The 27,832-nt window shown below is 42.5% G+C and overlaps 1 protein-coding gene across 5 annotated transcripts in view; it reads right to left on the bottom strand.

Moving 5' to 3' along the window:
- The window catches only part of LOC126183206 (synapse-associated protein 1), a 308,327-nt gene that overhangs the window by 91,608 nt on the left and 188,887 nt on the right, over positions 1-27,832 (bottom strand). For all 5 annotated transcript variants that reach the window (XM_049924981.1, XM_049924982.1, XM_049924985.1 and 2 more), the window contains exon 4: positions 7,242-7,363. In XM_049924981.1, the coding sequence (XP_049780938.1) occupies positions 7,242-7,363 (122 nt within the window). The remainder of the gene's footprint in view (positions 1-7,241; positions 7,364-27,832) is intronic.

Below are 27,832 nucleotides of genomic sequence, written 5' to 3'. Positions count from 1 at the left end.
CATTATGATGTCTCGTTGCATTGCATGTGCTTGGTTGAATACAACGTACACCAATAACAACTGCCATCTCTGTACCTCAAGCCGGCCGCGGTGGCAGAGCGGTTCTAGGCGCTTCAGTCCGGAACCGCGCGACTGCTACGGTCGCAGGTTCGAATCTTGCCTCGGGCATGGATGTGTGTGATGTCCTTAGGTTAGTTAGGTTCAGGTAGTTCTAAGTTCTAGGGGACTGATGACCTCAGATGTTAAGTCCCACAGTGCTCAGAGCCATTTGAACCAATTTTTTTGTGTACCTCGCTAGAAAACACGGACACCGAAACTCACTTCCTTCTGATACGTCATCTGACACTGCAAGGTACAAACAGCCACTAGATGGCGACTAATTTTTATTGTAGCCTACACCGAAAGCGAATATCTGAAACCATGCAATAAGTCCACAGATACCGCCTGGACCAAAGCAGATTTAACGTACCGCTCGTTGATATACGTGTTCCCCTTATTCTTTTGAACTACATCATAATGGCGTGTGGCGGAGGGTACTTTCGGTACCACTATCTGATCCCTCCAACCCTGTTCCACTCGCTTATAGTGCGTGGGAAGAATGACTGTCGGTAAGCCTCTGTACTGGCTCTAATTTCTCGAATTTTCTCCTCGTGGTCAATACGCGAGTTGTATGTGGGGAGAAGTAATATGTTGCCTGACTCCCCCTGAAAAGTGCTGTCCCGAAATTTCAGTAGTCTCTCCGTGATGCACAACGCCTCTCTTGTAACGTCTGCCAGTGGAGGTTGTTTAGCATCTCCGTGATGTTCTCTCGCCAGCTGAAATATCCCGTGACGAAACGCGCCGCTCTTAGTTGGATCTTCTCTATCTCCTCTATCAGTCCTACTTGATAGGGATCCCAGAAAGATGAACAACACTCAAGAATCGGGCGGACAAGAACCTTATAAGCCACTTCTTTCGTGGAAGAGTTACATTTCCTAAAGATTCTTCCGATGAACCTGAGTATGGTTTCTATCTGTTTTATATGGTCATTCCACTTAAGGTCGCTCTGTATGGTTACGCTTCGATATTTCACGGCAGACGCTGTCTCCAGCTGTTTGTCATCATCAATAGTGGAGCTGTAGAGTAGTGGATTTTTTTTTCCATACTCCGCAAGCCACCTGACGGTGTGTGGCGGAGGGTACCTTGAGTACCTCTATCGGTTCTCCCTTCTATTCCAGTCTCGTATTGTTCGTGGAAAGAAGGATTGTCGGTATGCCTCTGTGTGGGCTCTAATCTCTCTGATTTTATCCTCATGGTCTCTTCGCGAGATATACGTAGGACGGAGCAATATACCGCTAGACTCTTCGGTGAAGGTATGTTCTCGAAACTTTAACAAAAGCCCGTACCGAGCTACCGAGCGTCTCTCCTGCAGAGTCTTCCACTGGAGTTTATCTATCATCTCCGTAACGCTTTCGCGATTACTAAATGATCCTGTAACGAAGCGCGCTGCTCTCCGTTGGATCTTCTCTTTCTCTCTCTTCTATCAACCCTATCTGGTACGGATCCCACACTGCTGAGCAGTATTCAAGCAGTGGGCGAACAAGCGTACTGTAACCTACTTCCTTTGTTTTCGGATTGCATTTCCTTAGGATTCTTCCAATGAATCTCAGTCTGGCATCTGCTTTACCGACAATCAACATTATATGATCATTCCATTTTAAATCACTCCTAATGCGTACTCCCAGATAATTTATGGTATTAACTGCTTCCAGTTGCTGACCTGCTATTTTGCAGCTAAATGATAAAGGATCTATCTTTCTGTGTATTCGCAGCACATTACACTTGTCTACATTGAGATTCAATTGTCATTCCCTGAACCATGCGTCAATTCGCTGCAGATCCTCCTGCATTTCAGTACAATTTTCCGTTGTTACAACCTCTCGATACACCACAGCATCATCTGCAAAAAGCCTCAGTGAACTTCCGATGTCATCCACCAGGTCATTTATGTATATTGTGAATAGCAACGGTCCTATGACACTCCCCTGCGGCACACCTGAAACCACTCTTACTTCGGAAGACTTCTCTCCATTGAGAATGACATCCTGCGTCCTGTTATCTAGGAACTCCTCAATCCAATCACACAATTGGTCTGATAGTCCATATGCTCTTACTTTGTTCATTAAACGACTGTGAGGAACTGTATCGAACGCCTTGCGGAAGTCAAGAAACACGGCATCTACCTGTGAACCTGTGTCTATGGCACTCTGAGTCTCGTGGACGAATAGCGCGAGCTGGGTTTCACATGACCGTCTTTTTCGAAACCCATGCTGATTCCTACAGAGTAGATTTCTCGTCTCCAGAAAAGTCATTATACTCGAACACAATACGTGTTCCAAAATTCTACAACTGATCGACGTTAGAGATGTAGGTCTATAGTTCTGCACATCTCTTCGACGTCCCTTCTTGAAAACGGGGATGACCTGTGCCCTTTTCCAATCCTTTGGAACGCTACGCTCTTCTAGAGACCTACGGTACACCGCTGCAAGAAGGGGGGGGGGGGGGGGCAAGTTCCTTCGCGTACTCTGTGTAAAATCGAACTGGAATCCCATCAGGTCCAGAGGCCTTTCCTCTTTTGAGCGATTTTAATTGTTTCTCTATCCCTCTGTCGTCTATTTCGATATCTGCCATTTTGTCATCTGTGCGACACTCTAGAGAAGGAACTACAGTGCAGTCTTCCTCTGTGAAACAACTATGCAAAAAGACATTTAGTATTTCGGCCTTTAGTCTGTCATCCTCTGTTTCAGTACCATTTTGGTCACAGAGTGTCTGGACATTTTGTTTTGATCCACCTACCGCCTTGACATAAGACCAAAATTTCTTAAGATTTTCTGCCAAGTCAGTACATAGAACTTTTCCTACGTATGCGCAATATGTTACATTTATTTACGTTCTGGGTCAACTGCCAGAGCCTCCACCATTCATTAATTCTCTGCAGGTCGTTCAAAAAATTCTTACTGTCTTCTGGCGTTGCTACTTTGGCATAAACAACCGCACCATCTGCGAATAGCCTTAAAGAGCATGCGACGCTTTCTACTATATCATTTATATATATTGTGAACAGCAACGGTCCTATCACACTTCCCTGTGGTACTCCGGATTTACATTTACCTCTGTCGATTTAGTTCCGTTAAGAGCGTCGTGTTGAGTTCTATCTGCAAGGAAGTCTTGAATCCAATCGCAGGTCTGCTCCGATACTCCGTAAGCTCGTATTTTTTTCATTAAACGGCAATGTGGGACGGTGTCAAATGCCTTACAGAAGACAAGGGACACGGCATCAGTCTGAGCGCCGTTGTCCACTGCGCTGTCGATCTCATAGAGGAACACAGCGAGCTGAGTTTCGCAGGATCTCTGTTTGCGGAATCCATGTCTATTTTTATAGAGGAGCTGTTCCTTTTCCAAAAACGTCGTAATTCTTGAGCATAAAACATGTTCCACAATTCTACAACAGATTGAAGTCAACGATATAAATCTATAACTGTGTGGATCTGTCTTACAGGCTTTCTTAAAAACACGGGAACTGCCTGCGCTGTTTTCCAGTCGTTAGGCACCTTTCGTTGCTCAAGCGAGCCACGATAAATTAGTGCTAGAAAGGGAGCATGTTCTTTCGCATAATCTTTATAGAATCTTGTAGGTATCTCACGTGGTCCTGAAGCCTTTCCACTAATAAGCGATTGTAGCTGCTTTTCAATTCCGTGACCAGTTATCTCAATATCTGCCATTTCGACGTTCGCACGACGACTGAAAGGAGGGACAGTTACGATCTTCCGCGGTGAAAAAACTTCGGAAGACCTAACTGATTATTTCGGCCTTCTCTCTGTTATTTTCCGTTTCGGTGCCGGTGTGGTCGCTGAGAGAATGAAGAGATGATTTTGACCCATTTACTGATTTTACATACGACCAAAACCTCTTAGGGTTTTTCTCAGGTCGGTTGACAACGTCTTACTTTCGAATTCATTGAACGCTTCTCTCATTGCTTTCCTTACGCCCATTTTCGCTTCGTTCAGCTTTTGTTTGGCAGCTAGCTTTTCTACTTCCCTTGAATCTGAGATGAAGTGCTCTTTGTTTACGTAGTGTTATTCTAACACGGCTTTTAAACTAGGGTTATCTTTCCCATCCCTTAAAACCTTACTCGGAACATACTTACTTGTTTAGGGCATATTGAACAACGCCTTCGAATTTTTTCCATTTGTTCTCCACATCTTCGCCCTTATCACCGAATATTTGATGCTGACTGCTGAGATATTCTGAAATTTGTATCCTGTCACCCTTGCTGAGCAAATATATCTCCCTACCTTTCTTAACATTCCTTGTAGGACCCGTTGTCATAGATGCTGTCACAGCCTTATGATCACTGATACCTACCTCTACGTTAACTGATTCGAAAAGTTCAGGTCTGTTTGTTGCCAGGAGGTCTAAGACGTTACACTCACGAGTTGGTTCTCTAACTCAGGCTAATTTTCGGACTAGACATCCAGAACAATGCCACACGATTCCCTGTCCCTGGCACCAGTTTTGATGGCATAATACTTCGAATTTATACCTGGCAACTTGAAGTCACCCCCTATTACAACGGCATGATCACGAAAATTACTAATGATATTTTGCAAGCTCTGTCTGAAGCGCTCTACAATTACAGATCCTGACCCAGGTGGTCTATAAAATCATCCGATCACCATTTTTGACCGTTCTTTTATACTCAATTCACCCAGACTAATTCACATTCTGAACCCGTGATAACCACTCTACATTTTTATCGAATTTTTTAGTGCAATAAACACGCCGCCACCGTTGGCGACTAACCTGTTGTTGTTTTTGTGGTCTTCAGTCCTGAGACTGGTTTGATGCAGCTCTCCATGCTACTCTATCCTGTGCAACCTTCTTCATCTCCCAGTACGTACTGCAATCTACATCCTTCTGAATCTGCTTAGTGTATTCATCTCTTGGTCTCCCTCTACGATTCTTAGCCTCCACGCTACCCTCCAATACTAAATTGGTGATCCGTTGATGCCTCAGAACATGTCCTACCAACCGATCCCTTCTTCTGGTCAAGTTGTGCCACAAACTTCTCTTCTCCCCAATCTTATTCAATGCTTCCTCATTAGTTATGTGATCTACCCATCTAACCTTCAGCATTCTTCTGTAGCACCACATTTCGAAAGCTTCTATTCTCTTCTTGTCCAAACTATTTATCGTCATGTTTCACTTCCATACATGGCTACACTCCATACAAATACTTTCAGAAATGACTTCCTGACACTTAAATCTAAACTCGATGTTAACAAATTTCTCTTCTTCAGAAACGCTTTCCTTGCCATTGCCAGTCTACATTTTATATCCTCTCTACTTCGACCATCATGTTATTTTGCTCCCCAAATAGCAAAACTCATTTACTACTTTAAACGTCTCATTTACTAATCTAATTGTTCAGCATCACCCGACTTAATTCGACTACATTCCATTATCCTCGTTTTGCTTTTGTTGATGTTCATCTTATATCCTCCTTTCAAGACACTGTCCATTCCATTCAACTGCTCTTCCAAGTTCTTTGCTGTCTCTGACAGAATTACAATGTCATCGGCGAACCTCAAAGTTTTTACTTCTTCTCCATGAATTTTAATACCTACTCCGAATTTTTCTTTTGTTTCCTTTACTGCTTGCTCAATATACAGATTGAATAACATCGGGGAGAGGCTACAACCCTGTCTCACTCCTTTCCCAATCACTGCTTCCCTTTCATACCCCTCGACTCTTATAACTGCCATCTGGTTTCTGTACAAATTGTAAATAGCCTTTCGCTCCCTGTATTTTACCCCTGCCACCTTCAGAATTTGAAAGAGAGTATTCCAGTCAACATTGTCAAAAGCTTTCTCTAAGTCTACAAATGCTAGAAATGTAGGTTTGCCTTTTCTTAATCTTTCTTCCAAGATAAGTCGTAAGGTCAGTATTGCCTCACGTGTTCCAGTATTTCTACGGAATCCAAACTGATCTTCCCCGCTATCCTTACGATAAACATTCCAGTCTGAACTTAGGCTTTCGTTGTCACTGACGTCTGGCTCCAACCAGCTGTCTGTTCCGAATACTATCTGTGCATTATATAAATCCTTCCGTGCGAGCTTTGATTTCCATTAAGTTGTTCATTGTCCCTATTCAGGTATGAGCCAACAAAATACGAGTATTTTGGCATTCTGAGGACAAAGTCGGTGATAGAAATTTCGTGAATAGATGTCGTCGCATCTAAAAATGCCTTTGTTTTAATGATTGCTATTCCAACTAGCTGATCATCTCCTTGACACACCCTCCCCTACTTCTCTTTCCTTTCAGCTTTTTCAATGTCCTTTGTCAATCCCACTTGGCAAAAATCCCATACCATGCAGAATACCGCAAAAGAGGGCAAACAAGCTTAGTGTAAGTGTTTTACCAATATAAAGTTCTGTAGCACTGAATGAAAACAGTTACCATAAATGATTACACATACCCTATGCCACTTCGTTTCAGTATGACCACAGGATTCGCTTAAAATACTATGACCGCCTCAAGTGTTACTACAGGACGTTCAACACATTTCAACAGCTGGATGAATAGAGTAGAGATTATATATTTCCCTTGGTGCATTTTAACATACACAATGGTATGGAGCACATCAGTGGTTCCTTCAGTACCATCCAATTCACACCGTTAAGGTGACTAGCTCAGTGAGAAAGTAGATGTAGAATGTTTTATTCCCGCCACACTCTTTCACTTGACACTGTGCTCTCTCCGATTAATAGTTAAGGTCTTGATTGTCGAAAAAATAATGTTATGTAATTAGTTATTTGTTTATTACAGGGATGTGTCCTCAAGTCCTGACGCCTACAAATTCCCGTGCCACAGACAGTAGTAGCACAATGCTTGATCGAAAGCAAGATGGAGCACCTTGTTCATGAAGTGGAGTATCGTTTGGTAATTCATTTTCAACAGCAGCAGAAATGTTACAGCTATGTTATGTCAATTCAGACGGCTAAAGAAGCCCTGTGGATTGGCTTGGCACAGCTATCTCCTAACCCCCCAGACCCTTTTTTCCGTATTTTTAAAAAAGTTTTAGATCTGCACCGCAACAGACTGTCAACCTGCAACTAACGTGTACCATCAACAAAAGATAAAGGATAACATGAAGGTGGGGCAAAGGGAGGAAATTAACTATTGAAAATAGTTGTACTTACATTTTCTTCCACTGTCTTCTTGATTTTTGCACTTGCTTCGCTCACTGTTTTTCCAGCCTTATTCACAGCAGAGAAAAGGAAGCTTCCTATGGATTTGGCGCCTTGCAAAGCTTTAGTTGAGACTGAAAGAAGAAAATGCAGACATTATACACTATTAATTGAGAATAAAAAAGATTATGATGGTTAAAATATGAACAAATTTTTGTACAACTTTCAAAACATTTTTTTCAATGGCAAGTACCATCAATTGCACTGTTTAAGTCCAAAGTGTTATACACGCGTGTGTGTGCGTGCGTATTTGTTTTGGTGGCAGGTTCGAACGCTGAAGTCTGGAAAAACTGATTGACGAAGACACTATCGTTGGAAATTTCGAAGCCATTTGGAACCTATCAACTTTATGGTAAATACCTTCAGTTTAGCAGTCAAGAAGTGGGGCAAACACTCGCAATAAGATAGTCGGGACTGACAACGATCTCAGCGTGCGAAAAAATCGTTGACCAAAATAACATACTACATGGTAAAGTAACCAGTCTCAATACGACAGTATAAATATTGTGGTACAGAGCAGCTTCATAATTTTAATATGTAACTTTTTACGATGATGCTGTGTATACCGAGTGTTACAGTAATATTATTATTTGTAATTATTTTGTTTGAATTTTATCGGTTCCACTTGTTCGCGTTGTCGGCAATATTCTATATTACTGAACTGCTCTTCCATAACCCAGTACCAATTGTAACTTAGAGGGGAAAAACTCAATTTTCAATATTTCCCGTAGTTATTGACCGAAATAAAGAAATTTAAAATATCGTCATAATCAACCCCATGAAGAGATATACTCTTATGTCAACAGTTTAACACAAAAAGGCAGCTACTACAGGTAGAAACCGCCCTTATCTCTAACACCCGAATCTCCAGATGTCAGACACTCACTCAGATCAGTACCAAATGTTGTATGTCAATAGACTATACACCAAAATACTGATTTATTTCATGCTATGTGCTGTCGCCCCGTAGAACATGTGCTGTCGCCCCGTAGAACATGCGTAAACGGTAATTAAAAGTAACACCAGAACTCCGGAGCACACGAAAAACATTCAGTGTTTGGAGCAATGCTATTTAGGCAGTCTGCTTTCGCTTCGCTAGTTCGACGTTATGTACGAGGTGCATTCTAGTTCTAAGGCCTCCGATTTTTTTTCTCCGGACTGGAAAGAGATAGAAACATGCGCATTGTTTTAAAATGAGGCCGCGTTCATTGTCAATACGTCCCAGAGATGGCAGCACCGTACGGCAGATGGAATTTTACCGCCAGCGGCGAGAATGAGAACTGTTTTAAATACTTAAAATAGCGACGTTTTCCTTACTTGAACAGCGTGCAATCATTCGTTTTCTAAATTTGCGTGGTGTGAAACCAATTGAAATTCATCGACAGTTGAAGGAGACATGTGGTGACGGAGTTATGGATGTGTCGAAAGTGCGTTCGTGGGTGCGACAGTTTAATGCAAGCAGAACATCGTGTGACAACAAACCGAAACAACCTCGGGCTCGCACAAGCCGGTCTGACGACATGATCGAGAAAGTGGAGAGAATTGTTTTGGGGGATCGCCGAATGACTGTTGAACAGATCGCCTCCAGAGTTGGCATTTCTGTGGGTTCTGTGCACACAATCCTGCATGACGACCTGAAAATGCGAAAAGTGTCATCCAGGTGGGTGCCACGAATGCTGACGGACGACCACATGGCTGCCCGTGTGGCATGTTGCCAAGCAATGTTGACGCGCAACGACAGCATGAATGGGACTTTCTTTTCGTCGGTTGTGACAATGGATGAGACGTGGATGCCATTTTTCAATCCAGGAACAAAGCGCCAGTCAGCTCAATGGAAGCACACAGATTCACCGCCACCAAAAAAATTTCGGGTAACCGCCAGTGCTGAAAAAATGGTGTCCATGTTCTGGGACAGCGAGGGCGTAATCCTTACCCATTGCGTTCCAAAGGGCACTACGGTAACAGGTGCATCTTACGAAAATGTTTTGAAGAACCAATTCCTTCCTGCACTATAACAAAAACGTCCGGGAAGGGCTGCGCGTGTGCTGTTTCACCAAGACAACGCACCCGCACATCGAGCTAACGTTACGCAACAGTTTCTTCGTGAAAACAACTATGAAGTGATTCCTCATGCTCCCTACTCACCTGACCTGGCTCCTAGTGACTTTTGGCTTTTTCCAACAATGAAAGACACTTTCCGTGGCCGCACATTCACCAGCCGTGCTGCTATCGCCTCAGCGATTTTCCAGTGGTCAAAAAAGACTCCTAAAGAAGCCTTCGCCGCTGCCATGGAATCATGGCGTCAGCGTTGTGAAAAATGTGTACGTCTGCAGGGCGATTACGTCGAGAAGTAACGCCAGTTTCATCGATTTCGGGTGAGTAGTTAATTAGAAAAAAAATCGGAGGCCTTAGAACTTGAATGCACCTCCGGATCTTATCATTTTGTTTACTACTACTCATGTAACACTTTCACGAATAATACAGTAAAAAATTGTCATCATTGGGGTTCAAACCAAGGATCCCAGGTACGATGATCTGACATTCGTTACGTATTAGTTACAGTTATGCTTTTCCTGTGCTCTGCAAATCTGGTGTTATTTTAATTAACGTTTATGCCCATTCTGCTCGACGACAGCACATAGTACGAAGTAAATAGGGAGTTTTGGTTAATACTCTATCGACATACAACGTTTGGTACCGATCTGAGTGTCCGACATATGGAAGTTTGGGGTACGCAGCATAACTGATAACGCGCATCTACCATTTGAGAACTAGCGCACTTCGTGACTTCCAACAGACTTTAAGCATAACTCAAAATCTTTCCCAAATTTTTCTCGCTTACGCTTAAAGCCAAACACATTAAGTCATTTGTTAAATAGTCAGATGTCTGAAGCTGTTTTATACATGGGAGTTCGATTCGTTAAATAATCGAGGATTTACAGGTTTTTATATAACTACCTAGTCTGTTGCCAGAATCTTAGCAATAATACGGCATAATCTGTTTAACAGCTGTGTTCTTCTTTTTCACCTTTCGATGGGCGTAATGGCCGCGGAGTTCAATTAAGCTGCATACAAGCAAGAAGTAAGCTGTTAAAAAGTAATCTATTCTGTGAGCATCGGAGATGTACCGGTTGTTTGGCTAGTTGCGCGTCACTGCGTTGCCCAACAAAGGGGCAGAGAACAAGGGAGCGGGGCTGAATACCGCCGGGCGCATGTAGTGATGAGCAGGGACAAGGCCCGCTATTACGTGTTGTAGGTCACGAGACGCGCCGGGCACCTGTTGCTTTGTGGCCGGTTCATTTCGCGCTCCACCTCCTCCAAATCAATTAGCCTCTTATTACGCATCCCGCTGTGCGTCCGACCAAATGACGCGGCTGTCTGCCGTAAGTATGAAAACAGCATGTTGCCCTAGCCAAAGTCTCCTCCACAGGCACACATTACAACAGCCACATTCATTAACTAAACACTGTTTAGGCGTAATCACATTTCCAATTCAAAAACAGTAGTTTTTTTATCCCGAAACAGTAACAACAAAAGATATTTTTCGTACTCCCCTACTGTTTTTCCTTACTCGACATTACCTACCCTGCAGACTACTTTTCTACGAGAACCAAATGGAAGCTGTATTACTTGAAAGGTTAAAGGCGCTGTAACATTGTAGGTCAGTACGACAGGTATTTTACTTCTTGTCCGACATAAAGTTACCCTCTTCTACTCCAGATGAAGGTTATAAAGCTCACCCTTGATCTTTCCCTTTTCTACATTCCACATCTTCTATCACCATAAAAGGATAGTCTCTCCAGACCCCCTTGCATCAAAATCCTTCACCAAGAAAATGTTAACAAGAGCCGACAGCGCTATCCTTAATCCTTACTCGTTTCACGACTGCACACGGTCCCAATTCCTCAACTATAAGATCATTGATTTTTCCCAACATTGTATTTACGTATTTTAATGGTTTTATTCAAAGATTGGAAATCGACGACGTGGCCGATGCTAACACCGCATCCCTGCTCTACTCGGGACATGTAAATAACTGATAAATAAAAGCAAGAATACTGCTGAACAGTGAGGGCGCCAGTGTTTGCTGATGCAAGAATCACGACCTTACAGTGGGAGGAGCGGATTACAGCTTCAAAACACTGACGCTGAGGAAATCTAGCCGAACGTATGTCGCGCGGTTGCAAATCGTAAAAAACGGAAGTATTTCTTACCAGTAATGGTTCTTAATGAATACTCTACACAACTGTCAACTTTTTAATAATTTCATAATAATTTCATTTCTTTTGTAACTGCACTTTCGTTAGCTGCGTCAATGACCTCCGCTGCCTTGTCGGTATACTATCTTTTTCGAGTTGCTGGATGGGTCGCAAAGTCTACGTGCTTGTCACTTTCTTCGTTGTTACATTGAATCCCATCCTGTATGAAGTCTATTTCAATCTCCTGTTCCACTTCAGCATCGTAAACCCAAAGCTCCTTTTCAGTATTTTTAACGTGTCTACTCACTTTCCCCCGATCGTTTACAATTATCTATTTTACACAATTTCGTGTAAGTTCCTCCTAATTTATCAGTGAAAGATGGTTGATATTATTTGCTGTCATTTTTTCATTTAACTGAGTTCCGAATATGTCTGGATTTTGGTCGCAGTGGTAAAGGAGTTAATCGAAGAAAAGAAAATCTCTCTTTTAAAACACTGCCCACGGTGTACACGTGCTCAAGTTTATTTGTCGTGGCAATTTCTTGTAGTATTTTTTCTTTTTTTTGAGCAGAACTTTTTAATACGGTTAACTGCTCTGAGATGGTACTTACAAAAGCTGCGCTACACCCGCTAGCAATCACGGGCGTGCCGTAACAGTTTACACAGACTCCATGTATATCGCTCGCGGGAGGGCGCGAGGGCATTAGATATACCCACTTCTCAGCCCTTGACAGTCCGTACGGTTACTTCATTGCTGGCTATCACTAGATATGTAATAGTTTCTGTAACTATACTCTGCAAACGACGTAAGTCCATGGTAGACGGTACTCACCCCTGGAGTACACAGTACGATTTAGTCCCGTTCCATTTGCGTTTGGAGCATCGATGGAAGAATGACTACTGGGAAGGTTGGAGTTGACTCTTTCGTTGGAGCAGCAGCTCGTCTGGACGAGGATGCGGAGTGGGGAATTATTAGAGGAAACAGCCCAGTTTTTGAAAATGTGTGAGTTAGACGAATAGAGGTCAATTCGCAATGTACATAATGATCACGTCGCGTATTTTTTAGTACTGAAGGACGAAAGCAAGGTTATACAGAGGAATCCAGTCTTACGCGACAGATAGGAATATAATCTCAGAATTTAGGAATTTGCTTTGGTATTGCCGTCATTTCTTACGTTCCAAAACTCGCATTGAGGATGTTCTTCACAAGGAGCATTTTGTAAATTCTACCCACTGTGTGGAGCAGCAGCAGAGCGTCGTACTAACATTTTACTATCTGATAACATTCATTTAGTTAATGAGACGAACAAGCTGAGTCTCCTATGTAGTTAATCCCAAACATTTCAGAATTGTTTGAGACTTCACAACTTCGTTTAACCCAGGTATAAATTAAGGAAGTTCTCACTAAACGATGTGTAATCTCTTGTTCTAGTAAGATTTATTACAGTGAAACTGGTATCGCCTCAGAATTTTTACTGCCAGTATTGTAGATCTGAAACTAACAAATTCGATTTAGTTTCACTCTCCGAAATCCGGTACACTGCTTCGAGGAAATTACAATTATTATTGGTTACGATTTCTCCGTTTTGAACAAACAAATAGCTGTTCCATGCGGAGTATCAGATTTATTTTCATGAACATGTAAAACCAAACGTCTTTAACTATAATTTCTCCGAAACTATTAAATAGATTCAGAGAGTGAAACTACGTTGAAATTGTCTATTTCAAATTTACGATCCGTCTTTTTTTCCTTCTTTTTCTTTAACGTTTGTCCCGCCTAGTGGTAGGATCCTCTGAGTGGATTCGCTCTCTCCATTTTGTCCGATCGTGGGCCATGTCTTGTTGTGCAGTGTCGGCCCATCTCGCTGTCTAAGTCGTCCTTTGGGTCTCTTTCCCATGACTTCCACTGTGTATGCTGCCTTTGGAAATGGTATAGTCCTCTGCGTGCAACAGCACAGCCCAAACCATCGCCGACGGCTTTCTCGCATTTTCTTCTAGATCGGTGCGACCACCGAAACGTTTCCTGATAGTGTCGTTCGATAAGTGATCCAGTCGACTGATGCCACCTGTCGATCTATGCATCTTAGTTTCAACCACCCTCAATCGCTGTTCTACCTCTTTAGTAAGTGGCCAACACTTAGTGCCGCAGAGCAACAGGACTGATGACAGTCCGGTACATCTTTGACTTCAGATGATCCTTAATCCTACGATCGCAGGTGACGCCTATTGTCGTTCGCTGCTTCATCCGGGCTGCCTGCGCTCTTGCGTTGACCTGGTCTGTAAGTTGGCCATCGCTAGCGATTGTCGAACCGAGATACTTAAATTATTCTGTTCTCGGTAGATCTCCGTCAACGTCGACGTCGACTGTCCCGACTTCTCGCGAATATTATGTCATGTACTCAAGTTTTCTTCTTGTTGATCCGCAGGCCATATCGCGCGAGTCGATCGTTCCAGTTTTGTGTTTGGGGCTGGAGGTCAAACTTGTTTTCCGCAGCCAAAATGACATCATCAGAATGGAAAAGTGTCCACGGTAGTGGCATGTGCATGTCTGACGTGACACTGTCCGTCACAAGAATAAACAGCAAGGTAGTATGGTCGAACCCTTGGTGGACTCAATGTGATGCGATAGTCATTTGTCGCTACTGCAGCCGCTTAGACATACCTCCTCGGTTCTACGTACAGTGGAAAGCCATGGTCTCGAAGCGCTAACCAGATTATGTGATATGGTGCCCGATCGAACGTCTTTTCGAAGTCTCTAAAAGTAAGGTGCAGTGGCTTGGTCCTTTCGCGGTATTTTTCAACTAGCAGCCAGACAGCATGGATTTCGTCAGTTGTGCCACAATTTTTCACAAATCCGGTTTGGTTCCTTGTTATCTGAGCTATCTCACGAATCCTTTTGTCAAGAATGCGTTCAAGGATCTTCAACACGTAACCTCATCGCGCGATAATTAGAACACTCAGCTGGGCTTCCTGTCTTTTTGAAGATTGGTACGGTGATTGCTGCCGATCTACCTTCTCTGATGATTTGTTTGAAAAGATCTATTTGTTAGCCAACCTGTCGCATTCCACTGTTGAGAACACCGTAACTCTGCTGGGAGGTCGTAAGAGCCAGTAGCTTTCGCTTTCCCTTTCCCTCAGAGCAGCCTGCACTTCGGCAATGTTAATTTTCTTGACTGGTCCTTAAACAACAGCCATGTTTGGTACTGTGTATGAGGAAATTCCTTGATCGAAGTTCTCTCAAAATAGCTCCGTCAGCGCTCCCTTGCTTTCTTCCGGTCGAACAGCAGCTCACAAGTTTCGTCATTAATGCTGTAAAAGCGTTGGATGTCTTCCGTTTTCCAATGTTTTGATGTGACTAATCGATAAATGTCCCGGTCTCCTTCGCGCATTTCTAGTTTCATGTAGAAATCTGAATACTGATCTGCTTTTGTTATTACAATAACCTCCTCAGTCCCTCTATGGGCTTGTTTGTAGCATCCTTAACATCGTCATTCCAAAGCCACGTGTCTTTGCTGATCCTTCGAGTCCTGGTTTAGTTGTTCCGAGAATAGAGCATGCAGCTTCATGAACAGATATCTCGGATTTACTATAGCTATCTTCCACAGTGGTAACTGATGAAATTAAAGTTAACTGAAGTTAAAATCTTGATACCACTGTATTTTCTGTCATAATGTCAGCCTCCTCCTCCTCCTCCTCCTCCTCCTCCTCCTCCTCCTCCTCCTCCCCCCCCCCCCCCCCCGCCACCCTCCTGAGGCGCCACCGTTTGATTCTTGATGGTCCATTACTGGAAGAGTGCCAAGAGCTTGGTGAGTTTATGCTAAGCTTACAGATGTTGCAATGCAAAGGTTTCATATGGAAAGCTTTCGTGTCTAACACATCTTTCATTATGTCTTGGTACATGGTCGGAACTTCAACCTAAGTCGCGTTTGATCCACTATAGTACGTGATTCGTTGAGTTTCACGATTTTTGTAGCAAGTGTTCGCGATAGCCAGTACAGGAGTTTCTGGATAATAGAGGATTCGCTGGGAGTCACCTCCATGTCCATGTTCATGTTCACCATAAGCGTCATGATCTTTTCTTTGTCCGACATGTCCATACAGGACACCAACGACGATGGAGTCGTCTTCTTGTGGGACTTAAGCAGTCTTCTCGTCAAGCATTGACCAAAAGGCGTCTTTGGTTTCTACATTCGGGCTGATTTGTAAGGCACAGGCACTGAAGAAGTGGACTTTTCATCTGTCTGCAATGTAGAGAATTTTCATAAGGCGATTGTCGTTACGCTGCACTTCAGAGGCAGAATCATCGAATTTCGCTAGCATGACAATGCCGATTCCCTATGCTGTTCTGTGGGCGGTTCCGTTGTGTATCAGTTTGTAACCACAACTAACGTCATTTGGCTTTTGCCCTCTCCACCCTGTTTCTTGCACTGAAAAGAAGCCGATGCGCCTTTTTGCGAGTGCATTAGATAGTTCGCTGTATCTTCCATAGTCCCGACGTTCAGTGATGCGAGAAAGAATGTGCCGGCTCGCTTGTTTAACCGACGCCACCCTTGCAATGGTAACCCTTGCATACTTCCCCAGAGCGTTCAGATTTATGATGATAGGACGACAAATTACCGTAGTTCCGTTTGACAAACTAAGCTGACGTCAATACCTCTGTAATTAATTTATAGCTATGACAGAAACAACACGTTGTTTGGTGACGACTTTCTTAAGATTTGTTTGGGGGAAAACAGTATCACAGTACGTTAAACGGTTCAGATAATATCTGACGTTAACAGCTTAGGTGACTTACCTATGAAAGTGGCTGCAGTCCAGTCACACTGTAGGGAAAAGAAAGGTCTACACCTTGCAAAAGGCGGGTAGACGATCTTATTTTTTTAAAGTCGTTCATATGGTTGGAAAAATTGGAAAACCAAGTTTCACTAACAAAATTCATGTTGGCTGAATTTTCTGTAGGAAAAAAAAACACCCTCAGAAAGTATTTTACTTTTCCAGTTTTTTCAAAAGTCTGAATTTCTTGTGCTCCTAGTTCTTTGGCATCTACTTCCTTTTTAAAAGAGCATAAAATTGTCTACAAATACGATTACAACAACTTTTTCTGCACCCAGTAACAAGACCACTACATTTCCGTCACAGTTCCTTGGAGCAGACATGTACACCAACGAAGAGAAGTTAGATATTCTTCTAGTGTATGGTGAAAGCAGAAGAAATGCTGTTAGAGCAATAAAGAGATATGGACAGCTGTATACTTATCGTGCGCGTCCTACGGGCCAGCTTCTTGCACATATTTGCAAGAAACTACTTGAATCGGAATCATGGAACGCCATACAGAGGACAAGGCAGAAAACTGCAACTGGCGAGGTACATGAAGAGGGCGTTCAGCGTTGGCGCATTACGACCCCACTGTTTCGTCGCGACGTATCGCCTCGGAATGTGGTGTAAGTCAGAAGTGTTCTACACATATTGCACCGGCATATATTTCACCCGTTTCACCTCTCATTACATCAAGCACTCTCCGGTGAGGATTTCCAACGGCGCCAGGAATTTTGCCGATTTGCTCTGCAGCGCCTACAAGATGATCCAACGTTTTTTCAACGGGTGCTTTTTACTGATGCAGCGACGTTCACCAACCACGGTAATGTGATTTGCATAATATGCATTACTGGTCAATAGAGAACCCTAATTGGCTTCGACAGGTACAGCATCAGCAACCGTGGCGTGTTAACGTGTGGTGCGGCATAATCGGATATGTCATTGTGGGGCCGTACGTCATTCCGGGTATACTAAATGGCTATAACTATGCACAGTTTCTGCGAAACGTTCTGTCCATTTTGCTGTAAGAGGTACCGTTAACTACGCGTCAGTGCATGTGGTTCCAACATGACGGCTGTCCTGCTCACTCTTCCCGTGTAGCTACAGAGCTGTTAAATGAAAAGTTCCTGGATTTTTGGATCGGACGACATGCTGAAGTGAAGTGGCCAGCCCAGTCTCCTGATTTGATCCCTCTTTATTTTTTTCTGTGTGGAGCAATCAAACAAAGTATATGCTCAAATACCAACTACGCCAAACGATATGAAGCAACGTGTCATCGAAGCGTGTGCTGATACCCTCGCAGCCGTTCACAAATCATTAGAACGGCGACTACAAATGTGCATTGCAGCAGAGGGGAAGCATTTTGAGCACATGCTTCAGTAAAGTTTTGTATCACGTACAGTATGTATTTTGCATCTTTGTGTCTATTTGCTTCGTATTGTGATCAATAGAAAATATTAAAAAAAAATACGTATGAAATAACTTTAACCAATAAGGACCTCCTCATTTACATTTGTATTTATGTTATTTAAAATATATTAACATCTTGTAGTATTTTAATACTTTATGTGCCGGCCGGTGTGGCCTTGCGGTTCTAGGCGCTTCAGTCTGGAACCGCGTGATCGCTACGGTCGCAGGTTCGAATCCTGCCTCGGGCATGGATGTGTGTGATGTCCTTAGGTTATGGTTCAAATGGCTCTGAGCACTATGGGACTCAACATCTTAGGTCATAAGTCCCCTAGAACTTAGAACTACTTAAACCTAACTAACCTAAGGACATCACACACACCCATGCCCGAGGCAGGATTCGAACCTGCGACCGTAGCAGTCCCGCGGTTCCGGACTGCAGCGCCAGAACCGCTAGACCACCGCGGCCGGCTTCCTTAGGTTAGTTAGGTTTAAGTAGTTCTACGTTCTAGGGGACTGATGACCACAGATGTTAAGTTCCATAGTGCTCAGAGCCATCTGAACCATTTGAATACTTTATGTTGTCTACTATTTTGGTTTCACAGTTGTCAAATAACTGAATAATATTTGGGCCACATCAGTTAATTTTTGCGCAAAATATCGCAGCATGTATTACTATTGTCGGGTAAACGGGCGTGTTTGTGTAAGGACGGACTCGCGACGTTTACCATGTACTCTACACAACAGTAAAGGTCGCATTGGACATCGCCGCTTCGAAGGATGAACAGGATACGAGAACATATCTGTGTCTCAAAAACTATTCGCCTAAATATTATGATATACACATATTTGAAACCGTCTTTTTAAGCCCATCATCTTACGCTAAAATTTAACAGGGTTCCATTTAAAAAACCAAAGACGGTCTCATAGCTCTGAAATAACAAACAGAACAAACATGAAATGTGATGGATTCAAGTAGTCCCTGTCCCTGCAATTCACTGTCCAAACGACATCTTTGTATCTATTACGGTTGGGAAGATACAAGGGGTGTTATGACTCAGTTGCCTCACCCTGTATAGTAGAAATGTATGTTATGTTATGCACTGGAATTGAAAATATGACTTTGCGACATGCCCATTATACAGGGTGGTCCACTGATCGTGACCAGACCAAATATATCACGAAATAAGCGCCAAACGAAAAACTAAAAGCACGAAACTTTTCTAGCTTGAAGGGGAAAACCAGATGGCGCTATGGTTGGCCCGCTAGTGGCGCTGCCATACGTCAAAAGGATATCAACTGCATTTTTTAAAAATAGGAACCCCTATTTCGCTTTGTGATAGATGGCGCTGTAATAGTCACATACGTATAAGTACGTGGTATCATGTAACATTCCACCAGTGCGGACGGTATTTGCTTCGTGATACATTACCCGTGTTAACATGGACCGTTTACCATCTGCGGAAAAGGTCTATATCGTGTTGATGTATGGTTATTGTAATCAAAATGCCCAACGGGCGTGTGCTATGTATGCTGCTCGGTATCCTGGACGACATCATCCAAGTGTCCGGACCGTTCGCCGGATAGTTACGTTATTTAAGGAAACAGGAAGTGTTCAGCCACTTGTGAAACGTCAACCACGACCTGCAACAAATGATGCCCAAGTAGGTGTTTTAGCTGCTGTCGCGGCTAATCCGCACATCAGTAGCAGACAAATTGCGCGAGAATCGGGAATCTCAAAAACGTCGGTGTTGAGAATACTACATCAACATCGATTGTACCCGTACCATTTTTCTACGCACCAGGAATTTCATGGCGACGACTTTGAACGTCGTGTACAGTTCTGCCACTGGGCACAAGAGAAATTACGGGTCGATGACACATTTTTTGCACGCGTTCTATTTAGCGACGAAGCGTCATTCACCAACAGCGATAACGTAAACCGGCATAATATGCACTATTGGGCAACGGAAAATCCACGATGGCTGCGACATGTGGAACATCAGCGACCTTGGCGGGTTAATGTATGGTGCGGCATTATGGGAGGAAGGATAATTGGCCCCCATTTTATCGATGGCAATCTAAATGGTGCAATGTATGCTCATTTCCTACGTAATGTTCTACCGATACTACTACGAGATGTTTCAGTGCATGACAGAATGGCGATGTACTTCCAACATGATGCATGTCCGGCACATAGCTCGCGTACGGTTGAAGCGGTATTGAATAGCGTATTTCATGACAGGTGGATTGGTCGTCGAAGCACCATACCATGGCCCGCACGTTCACCGGATCTGACGTCCCCAGATTTCTTTCTGTGGGGAAAGTTGAAGAATATTTGCTATCGTGATCTACCGACAACGCCTGACATGCGTCAGCGCATTGTCAATGCATGTGCGAACATTCAAGAAGGCGAACTACTCGCTGTTGAGAGGAATGTCGTTACACGTATTGCCAAATGCATTGAGGTTGACGGACATAATTTTGAGCTTTTATTGCATTAATGAGATATTTACAGGTAATCACGCTGTAACAGCATGCGTTCTCAGAAATGATTAGTTCACAAAGGTACATGTATCACATTGGAACAACCGAAATAAATTATTCAAACGTACCTACGTTCTGTATTTTAATTTAAAAACCCTACCTGTTACCAAGTGTTCGCCTAAAATTGTGAGCCATATGTTTGTTTACATTACATTACAGCGCCATCTATCACAAAGCGAAAAAAGTGGTCCAACTAAAACAATTCATATTTCTTTACGTACTACAGGAAATGTAATAAAAAATGGGGTTCCTATTTAAAAAAAAAATAAAAGGCAGTTGATATCCGTTTGACCTATGGCAGCGCCATCTAGCGGGCCAACCATAGTGCCATCTGGTTTCCCCCTTCAAGCTAAGACAAGTTTCGTTCGACGCTTATTTCGTGAAATATTTGGCTCGGTCACGATCAATGGACCACCCTGTATATAGCAGGGGTGGTTACAAAGAGGGTCGCGAGCCACGACATAAGGCCGCGTTTAGGCCGGACGCGCACTAACGCGCGGCGCAGAGCAGCGTAGGTTGGAGCAAAGTGTTCGTAAGCACACAGCAATGTTCCACAGGAGGCGCGCGTCGTTAAAAGTTGAGAAACGAGAAACGCCGTCCGAAGAGTTCCACGCACGAACGAAACATAGCCATACATAAACCGTGCGAAACTTACTCGTTGTCGTGCAATGCGGCGCGGACTGCCGTCCACACCCGACGCTCCGCGCTGGAACTAACCTCTTTTGTTGGTTATGCGCAGCGCAGCTGGTGTTGACGCGCGGTAATACAAAAGGAACTCCTTGGTCAAACTCACAACTGTGCAATCTTATTGTCGATTTGACAAAGCTACGCCGCTCTGCGCCGTTCCGGCCATGTAGCAGCAAGGATCGAGGTGAGGCAGTCAGTTGTTGGTCACATTCGTAGCTAATAAGGCAGTTTCTTTTCTCCATGCAGTATCACTATTTAAGTAAACTTTTAATTGTTATTGGTGTCCCATTAGTTATAATATTATCTAAGAGGCGTTAATACGGAGAACATAACGGAGTGTAAAACGTGATAGGCCCAATTCTTTGTCAATATCGGACAAGTTTTACCTATTTTACAACCCAGAAATAAGGAACTACAATAACTGGTCAATACTCGCTTCTAGACGCACAAGGGAGAGGCAAGTTCCTACTGTTACTGATGTAAAGGACTGCTCAACAATGAGTCTAGCTTTGAATGTATCTACATACATCCAGGAAAACTCCAACTTGCCATATTTGTAAGAGATATACAGGGTGTTACAAAAAGGTACGGCCAAACTTTCAGGAAACATTCCTCACACACAAATAAAGAAAAGATGTTATGTGGACATGTGTCGGGAAACGCTTAATTTCCATGTTAGAAAAATGGCTCTGAGCACTATGGGACTCAACTGCTGTGGTCATAAGTCCCCTAGAACTTATAACTACTTAAACCTAACTAACCTAAGGACATCACACACATCCATGCCCGAGGCAGGATTCGAACCTGCGACCGTAGCGGTCGTGCGGTTCCAGACTGTAGCGCCTTTAACCGCTCGGCCACTCCGGCCGGCAATTTCCATGTTAGAGCTCATTTGATTACTTCTCTTCAAATCACATTAATCATGGAATGGAAACACACAGCAACAGAACGTACCAGCGTGACTTCAAACACTTTGTTACAGGAAATGTTCAAAATGTCCTCCGTTAGCGAGGATACATGCATCCACCCTCCGTCGCATGGAATTCCTGATGCGCTGATGCAGCCCTGGAGAATGGCGTATTGTACCACAGCCGTCCACAATACCAGCACGAAGAGTCTCTATATTTGTTATCGAGGTTGCGTAGACAAGAGCTTTCAAATGCCCCCATAAATGAAAGTCGCCCCCATAAATGAAAGTCAAGAGGGTTGAGGTCAGGAGAGCGTGGAGGGCATGGAATTGGTCCGCCTCTACCAATCCATCGGTCACCGAATCTGTTGTTGAGAAGCGTAGGAACACTTCGTCTGAAATGTGCAGGAGCTCCATCGTGCATGAACCACATGTTGTGTCGTACTTGTAAAGGCACATGTTCTGGCAGCACAGGTAGAGTATCCCGTATGAAATCATGATAACGTGCTCCATTGAGCGTAGGTGGAAGAACATGGGGCCCCATCAAGACATCACCAACAATGCCTGCCCAACCGTTCACAGAAAATCTGTGTTGATAACGTGATTGCACAATTGCGTGCGGATTCTCGTCAGCCCACACATGTTAATTGTGAAAATTTACAATTTGATCACGTTGGAATGAAGCCTCATCCGTAAAGAGAACATTTTCCTGAAATGAGGATTGACACATTGTTGGATGAACCATTCGCAGAAGTGTACCCGTGGAGGCCAATCAGCTGCAGGTAGTGCCTGCACACGCTGTACATGGTACGGAAACAACTGGTTCTCCCGTAGCACTCTCCATACAGTGACGTGGCAACGTTACCTTGTACAGCAGCAACTTCTCTGACGCTGACATTAGGGTTATCGTCAACTGCACAAAGAATTGCCTCGTCCATTGCAGGTGTCCTCGTCGTTCTAGGTCTTCCCCAGTCGCGAGTCATAGGCTGGAATGTTCCGTGCTCCCTAAGACGCCGATCAATTGCTTCGAACGTCTTCCTATCGGGACACCTTCGTTCTGGAAATATGTCTCGATACAAACGTACCGCGACACGGCTAATGCCCCGTGCTAATCCATACATCAAATGGGCATCTGCCAACCCCGCATTTGTAAATATTGCACTGACTGCAAAACCACATTCGTGATGAACACCTGTTGATGCTACGTACTGATGTGCTTGATGCTAGTACTGTAGAGCTGAGTCGCATGTCAACACAAGCACCGAAGTCAACATTACCTTCCTTCAATTGGGCCACCTGGCGGTGAATCCAGCAAGTACAGTACATACTGACGAAACTAAAATGGGCTCTAACATGGAAATTAAGCGTTTCCGGACACATGTCCACATAACATCTTTTCTTTATTTGTGTGTGAGGAATGTTTCCTGAAAGTTTGGCCGTACCTCTTTGTAATCTCAGAGGACTTGGAGGTGGTGGTGATGGTGAAAGAGCTCTTAGTCCTTGGTACACTAAAGGATACTACTTGAGGTTGTGACAATGAAGATATCCTGGATTGTTGTGTTACTTGTTAGCAAAATATTCAGTGCCTACTGGGAAGATTGTCAGTATTGCTACCGATGATGTACAGTCTGTGACAGGTAGAAACCAAAGCTTTGTGGGGCTTTTAAATGCTGACACTTCATACACTGAACTGCTATCTGTCCGCTGTGTTATTCAAAGAGAACATTTAGATGTTAAATATTTTCAATATCCAAATGTTATACTGGAGGTGCTAAAAACTGTGAGCTACGTTTGCTCAAATGCCAAAACACACCAGCAGCTCAAATCCTTCATAGAAGAAACTCAGGAATGATGACCTTCCTGATGATGCGACTTTGTATTGTTTAATGAGATGACCATTAGTAGGCAATTTTCTAGGCAAATTTCTCTAATTACTGGATACAATAGTGCAATTTCTGCAACAAAAATAAAAATCTTTCCCTCAGCTTGAAGAACCACATTGGCTGTTGGATGAGGTCTTTTTCACTGATGTTGGTCAGCATTTACAAACACTAAACACACCATTATATGAAAGAGAAACGTATTTCTGATTTACTACAATGTGTTCAGCTACCATAACAAAGTAAGACTCTTTCAGAAAGACCTGGAGACTGAAATACTTTTCCATTTTATATACTTAAAAAAAATTACTGAGAAACTTCCTTTAGATCAGATCCAAATGCAAAATTATTTAAGTTGAATGTCTGTCCTCATTCATTCTTGGAACAACTTTTCTGTTCTGATATTGTGGAGGATGTCTGTTCTGCTTCACAGCTAATTGTTAAGGGTTCAGCAGCTGTACAGCTGGAGCTTCAAGAGGACAAAGGACTAAATGAACTGAAATGTAGAGGTTGTTCAACTGCTGAATTCTGGGAGAAGGTTCCCGAAGAAAAATATGCACTAACAATACAGTGCGCCAAGAGATTGATCTCAATTTTTGGGACCACTTATGTATGTCAATCACTGTACTAAACACTCTCATTTATCAAATCTAAACAGTTCTGTCTAATCACTATTTAAGTGGACTTGTGCAAACTGTGCTCATCAATTATCAGTCACACTTCAATCAGCTCACATCAAAAGTAAACACTCGAAATAGCTCGTCACAAATATAACTTTCCATTTCTTGTTGTGTAATAAAATAGTCCAATACTGTTATTTTTAAGTGTTTTTTCAATGATGTTAATTATCAGTCCCTAAAAAATTGTGGCTTGCTTCAAAACAGCCCTGAAAGTTTGTGGCTCATAAAGGTAAGGTAAGGTAAGGTAAGGTAAGGTAAGGTAAGGTAAGTGGCCACTCCTGATGTAGTATAGCTTACATAGCAGTCAATATTATAAAAGCTGGCTGCACTAAAGTTACCCCTGTTGATGCATTAATTCTTTTCCAAAGGATTTGTTTGGTTAAACAAAATGAAGAAGAATTACAATCATTTCTGAAGCATCAACTTGCCCCTTATCAAATGTGTCTGTTATCAGAAAAAAGTCATGCAAAACGGAACAAAACCTTCATTCTACAATGTCTTCGGTCCAGTGAACGATGTGAACTCAATTGTAAACAATAAATTTTTTGTTGTTGATAAAGGGTACCTTACACACACAGTTACATGGCCAAGAAATGTTTCCTTAGAATCAAGAGCAAAAAGTTTTGTTCCTTGCCTGTAACATCATTTTTTATCTTAATTTTCTGTTGTTTTTGATGGTTACTCATGTGAAGGAGAGTAATGCAGCACCAAGAGTGCTAAGAGAATTTGTAGGATTAGAAACCATTCTTCTGTTGAAGTTTTAGTTGAATCAGAGTTAGCTTACTAACTCACTCAGAACAAGTTTTTGTATGACAAACAGAAGAAGAATTGCTTGCTCAAACTTCTTAAAAAGGAATTTCTAGAATGTAGCTTTGAGGTGGAGCAATCACAAGATGATGCAGACATCATGACTTTACCATCTGCCATTTCAAGAACAAATGATTTTGGAAGTATGCTCATAGTGGGAGAAGAGTCATGACTGAAAACATGCTGATGACTGGTTTAGGACATTAGCATCAAAAACTTATTTTCTGCTAATGTCATCAAGAGCAGTCGTTTTGCACTGTATTCTACCAGTTTGACACTGGACATATTACGTTCACTCCTGCAGTTAGTGGATGCTAAACAACACCACATCAATCACGGAAAAACAAAGTATTTGCAACATTATTACGAAATGTGAACATCTAAATTCAGCATTTGGCACATTAGAGAAACCATGTGAAGTACTTATAACAACTGGAGAGATTATTATTATTATTATTATTATTATTATTATTAAAACATTGTATACTGGAGGTGTCAGCAGTTATCAGATGCTAGATGATTTGTGCTACCAGCTATTTGCTATGTCTGCCACAAAAAGCAAACTGAATTTTGCAATGTAGCCAACCACAAAAGATTTTGCACAACATAATTTATTATGGAGTTCCCAATAAGTCCAAAATTGGATGGGAAACAGGAAACCTTCTGATAAACGGGGCTGGAATCATAATAACCACAGTCTCAGGCCTGTTGTAATGAGCCAAAATCCAGCACCCGAGTCAATTCTTCACAATGTTTCATACTAAATTAAGCTGCGCTGTGATTGAGCATACTGCTGCAAAAAATTAGGTTTCAAATGTTCTTTCATCTGCAACAACTGCAGTGGAGTCAACTGTGAAAACTGGCCACAATTCTTATATGAAGAAAGTGAAGAAGTAGCTTTTATTGAAATTATTGAAGAAACAGACATTTAAGTCAATGATATGGAATAGGTTGACTCACTGTTGGAAGAACTGATCAGTCTGGAACTGACTACTTACCCTGACTCTACTATTCTCAACACATTTCTGGTGACACCGAGGAACCTTGTCCATCAAAACATCAGATGTGTATCACATTGCCACCTGAAGTGGGCAAAAGGTTGATGTGCACTGTCAGAAGTATTACGCATCCACAAGTGATAGCAGTATTAGTAGAAGTTAATGCATTTTTAATTATAGTAAATTCATTGTGAGTATTCATTTGTAAATTCATTTGTATTGCATAGCTCCTTTACAAAAGTACAACCAACTACCTGTTTTGGTTTGCCTGTGGTTTGCTAATAATATTCCAATTTTCTGTCAGGGTCAATTTGTACCAACTGGTCCAGCACTGGTTGCTTGTCCATCACACAAAAATTGATATTCACTGGGTGAATTCCCTCATTTGGTGGACTCTAAAATATTTTTAAATTTTTTTTATTGGTTATCATTAAGAAACAGTGGCCATTTTTGTTTCAGGTCACAAGCATTCTTTCACATTCACAAGCATCTGCAATTTTTTTTTAAATTATTCAGAAATCGGTTTCCCAAACCTTTCAAATAAAAAGCATTTAATTCAGCACATACTGGACCATCAATTAAAGCCATGATCACTTAGCTGAATGTATTCCTTAATATATTTTAATGGCTCAATGTTATTGAACAGTATTTTTCCAAAGAAGGGATCATTTCTCAGCCTTAATCTTTTTTGTGCTATTACACTACACAGTATAGTTACTTTTCATGGATTATGAATGGTAAGAAGCTTACACTTAAAAAAATACACTATTTTAAAAAACTGATTACTTGAATTTTTTCCATTCTTTGGCCTACAATACCTTTGTTAGGACACCAGATAAAAGCCTAAAAATTACACACTTAATGCAAGTAAGATGGGGCTGGACGTTTTAGCTGTTAGTGACATTCAGGTAAGGGGTGAGAAAGAAGAGGAAGTGGGAGAATACAAGGTCTACCTGTCAGGAGTCAAAGCAGGAATAGCACAATGGGGTGTAGGGCTTTACATCAGGAAAGAAATGGAACCCAGCGTAGTTGCAATAAGGTATGTAAACGAACGACTGATGTGGATAGATTTGACAGTGTCTAGCAAGAAAATTAGGATTGTGTCAGTATATTCGCATTGTGAAGGGACAGATCAAGATAAGATGGATAGTTTTTATGAGGCGCTCAGTGATGTAGTTGTTAGAGTAAAGGACAAGGACAGTGTTCTGCTCATGGGTGATTTTAACGCCAGGATTGGAAATCGAACAGAAGGGTATGAAACGGTTATGGGTAAATTTGGAGAGGATATGGAGGCCAACAGGAACGGGAAACAACTCTTGGATTTCTGTGCCAGTATGGGCTTAGTAATCACGAACTCCTTTTTTAAACATAAGGACATTCACCGGTATACTTGGGAAGGCAGGGGAACCAGATCTGTCATTGACTATATAATAACAGATCAGGAATTCAGGAAGGCTGTGAGGGACACACGTGTATTCAGGGGATTCTTTGATGACACTGATCATTATTTAATCTGCAGTGAAATTGGGATTGTGAGGCCGAAAGTGCAGGAGGTCAGGTCCATATGTAGGAGGATAAGAGTGGAGAAACTTCAGGATAAGGAAATCAGGCACAAG

The sequence above is a fragment of the Schistocerca cancellata genome, chromosome 4 (assembly GCF_023864275.1).
Source record: "Schistocerca cancellata isolate TAMUIC-IGC-003103 chromosome 4, iqSchCanc2.1, whole genome shotgun sequence".
In the NCBI taxonomy this organism is placed as follows: Eukaryota; Metazoa; Arthropoda; class Insecta; order Orthoptera; family Acrididae; genus Schistocerca; species Schistocerca cancellata.
Note: the sequence above shows the minus strand (reverse complement) of the source record. Positions and strands in the feature narration are given on the sequence as shown.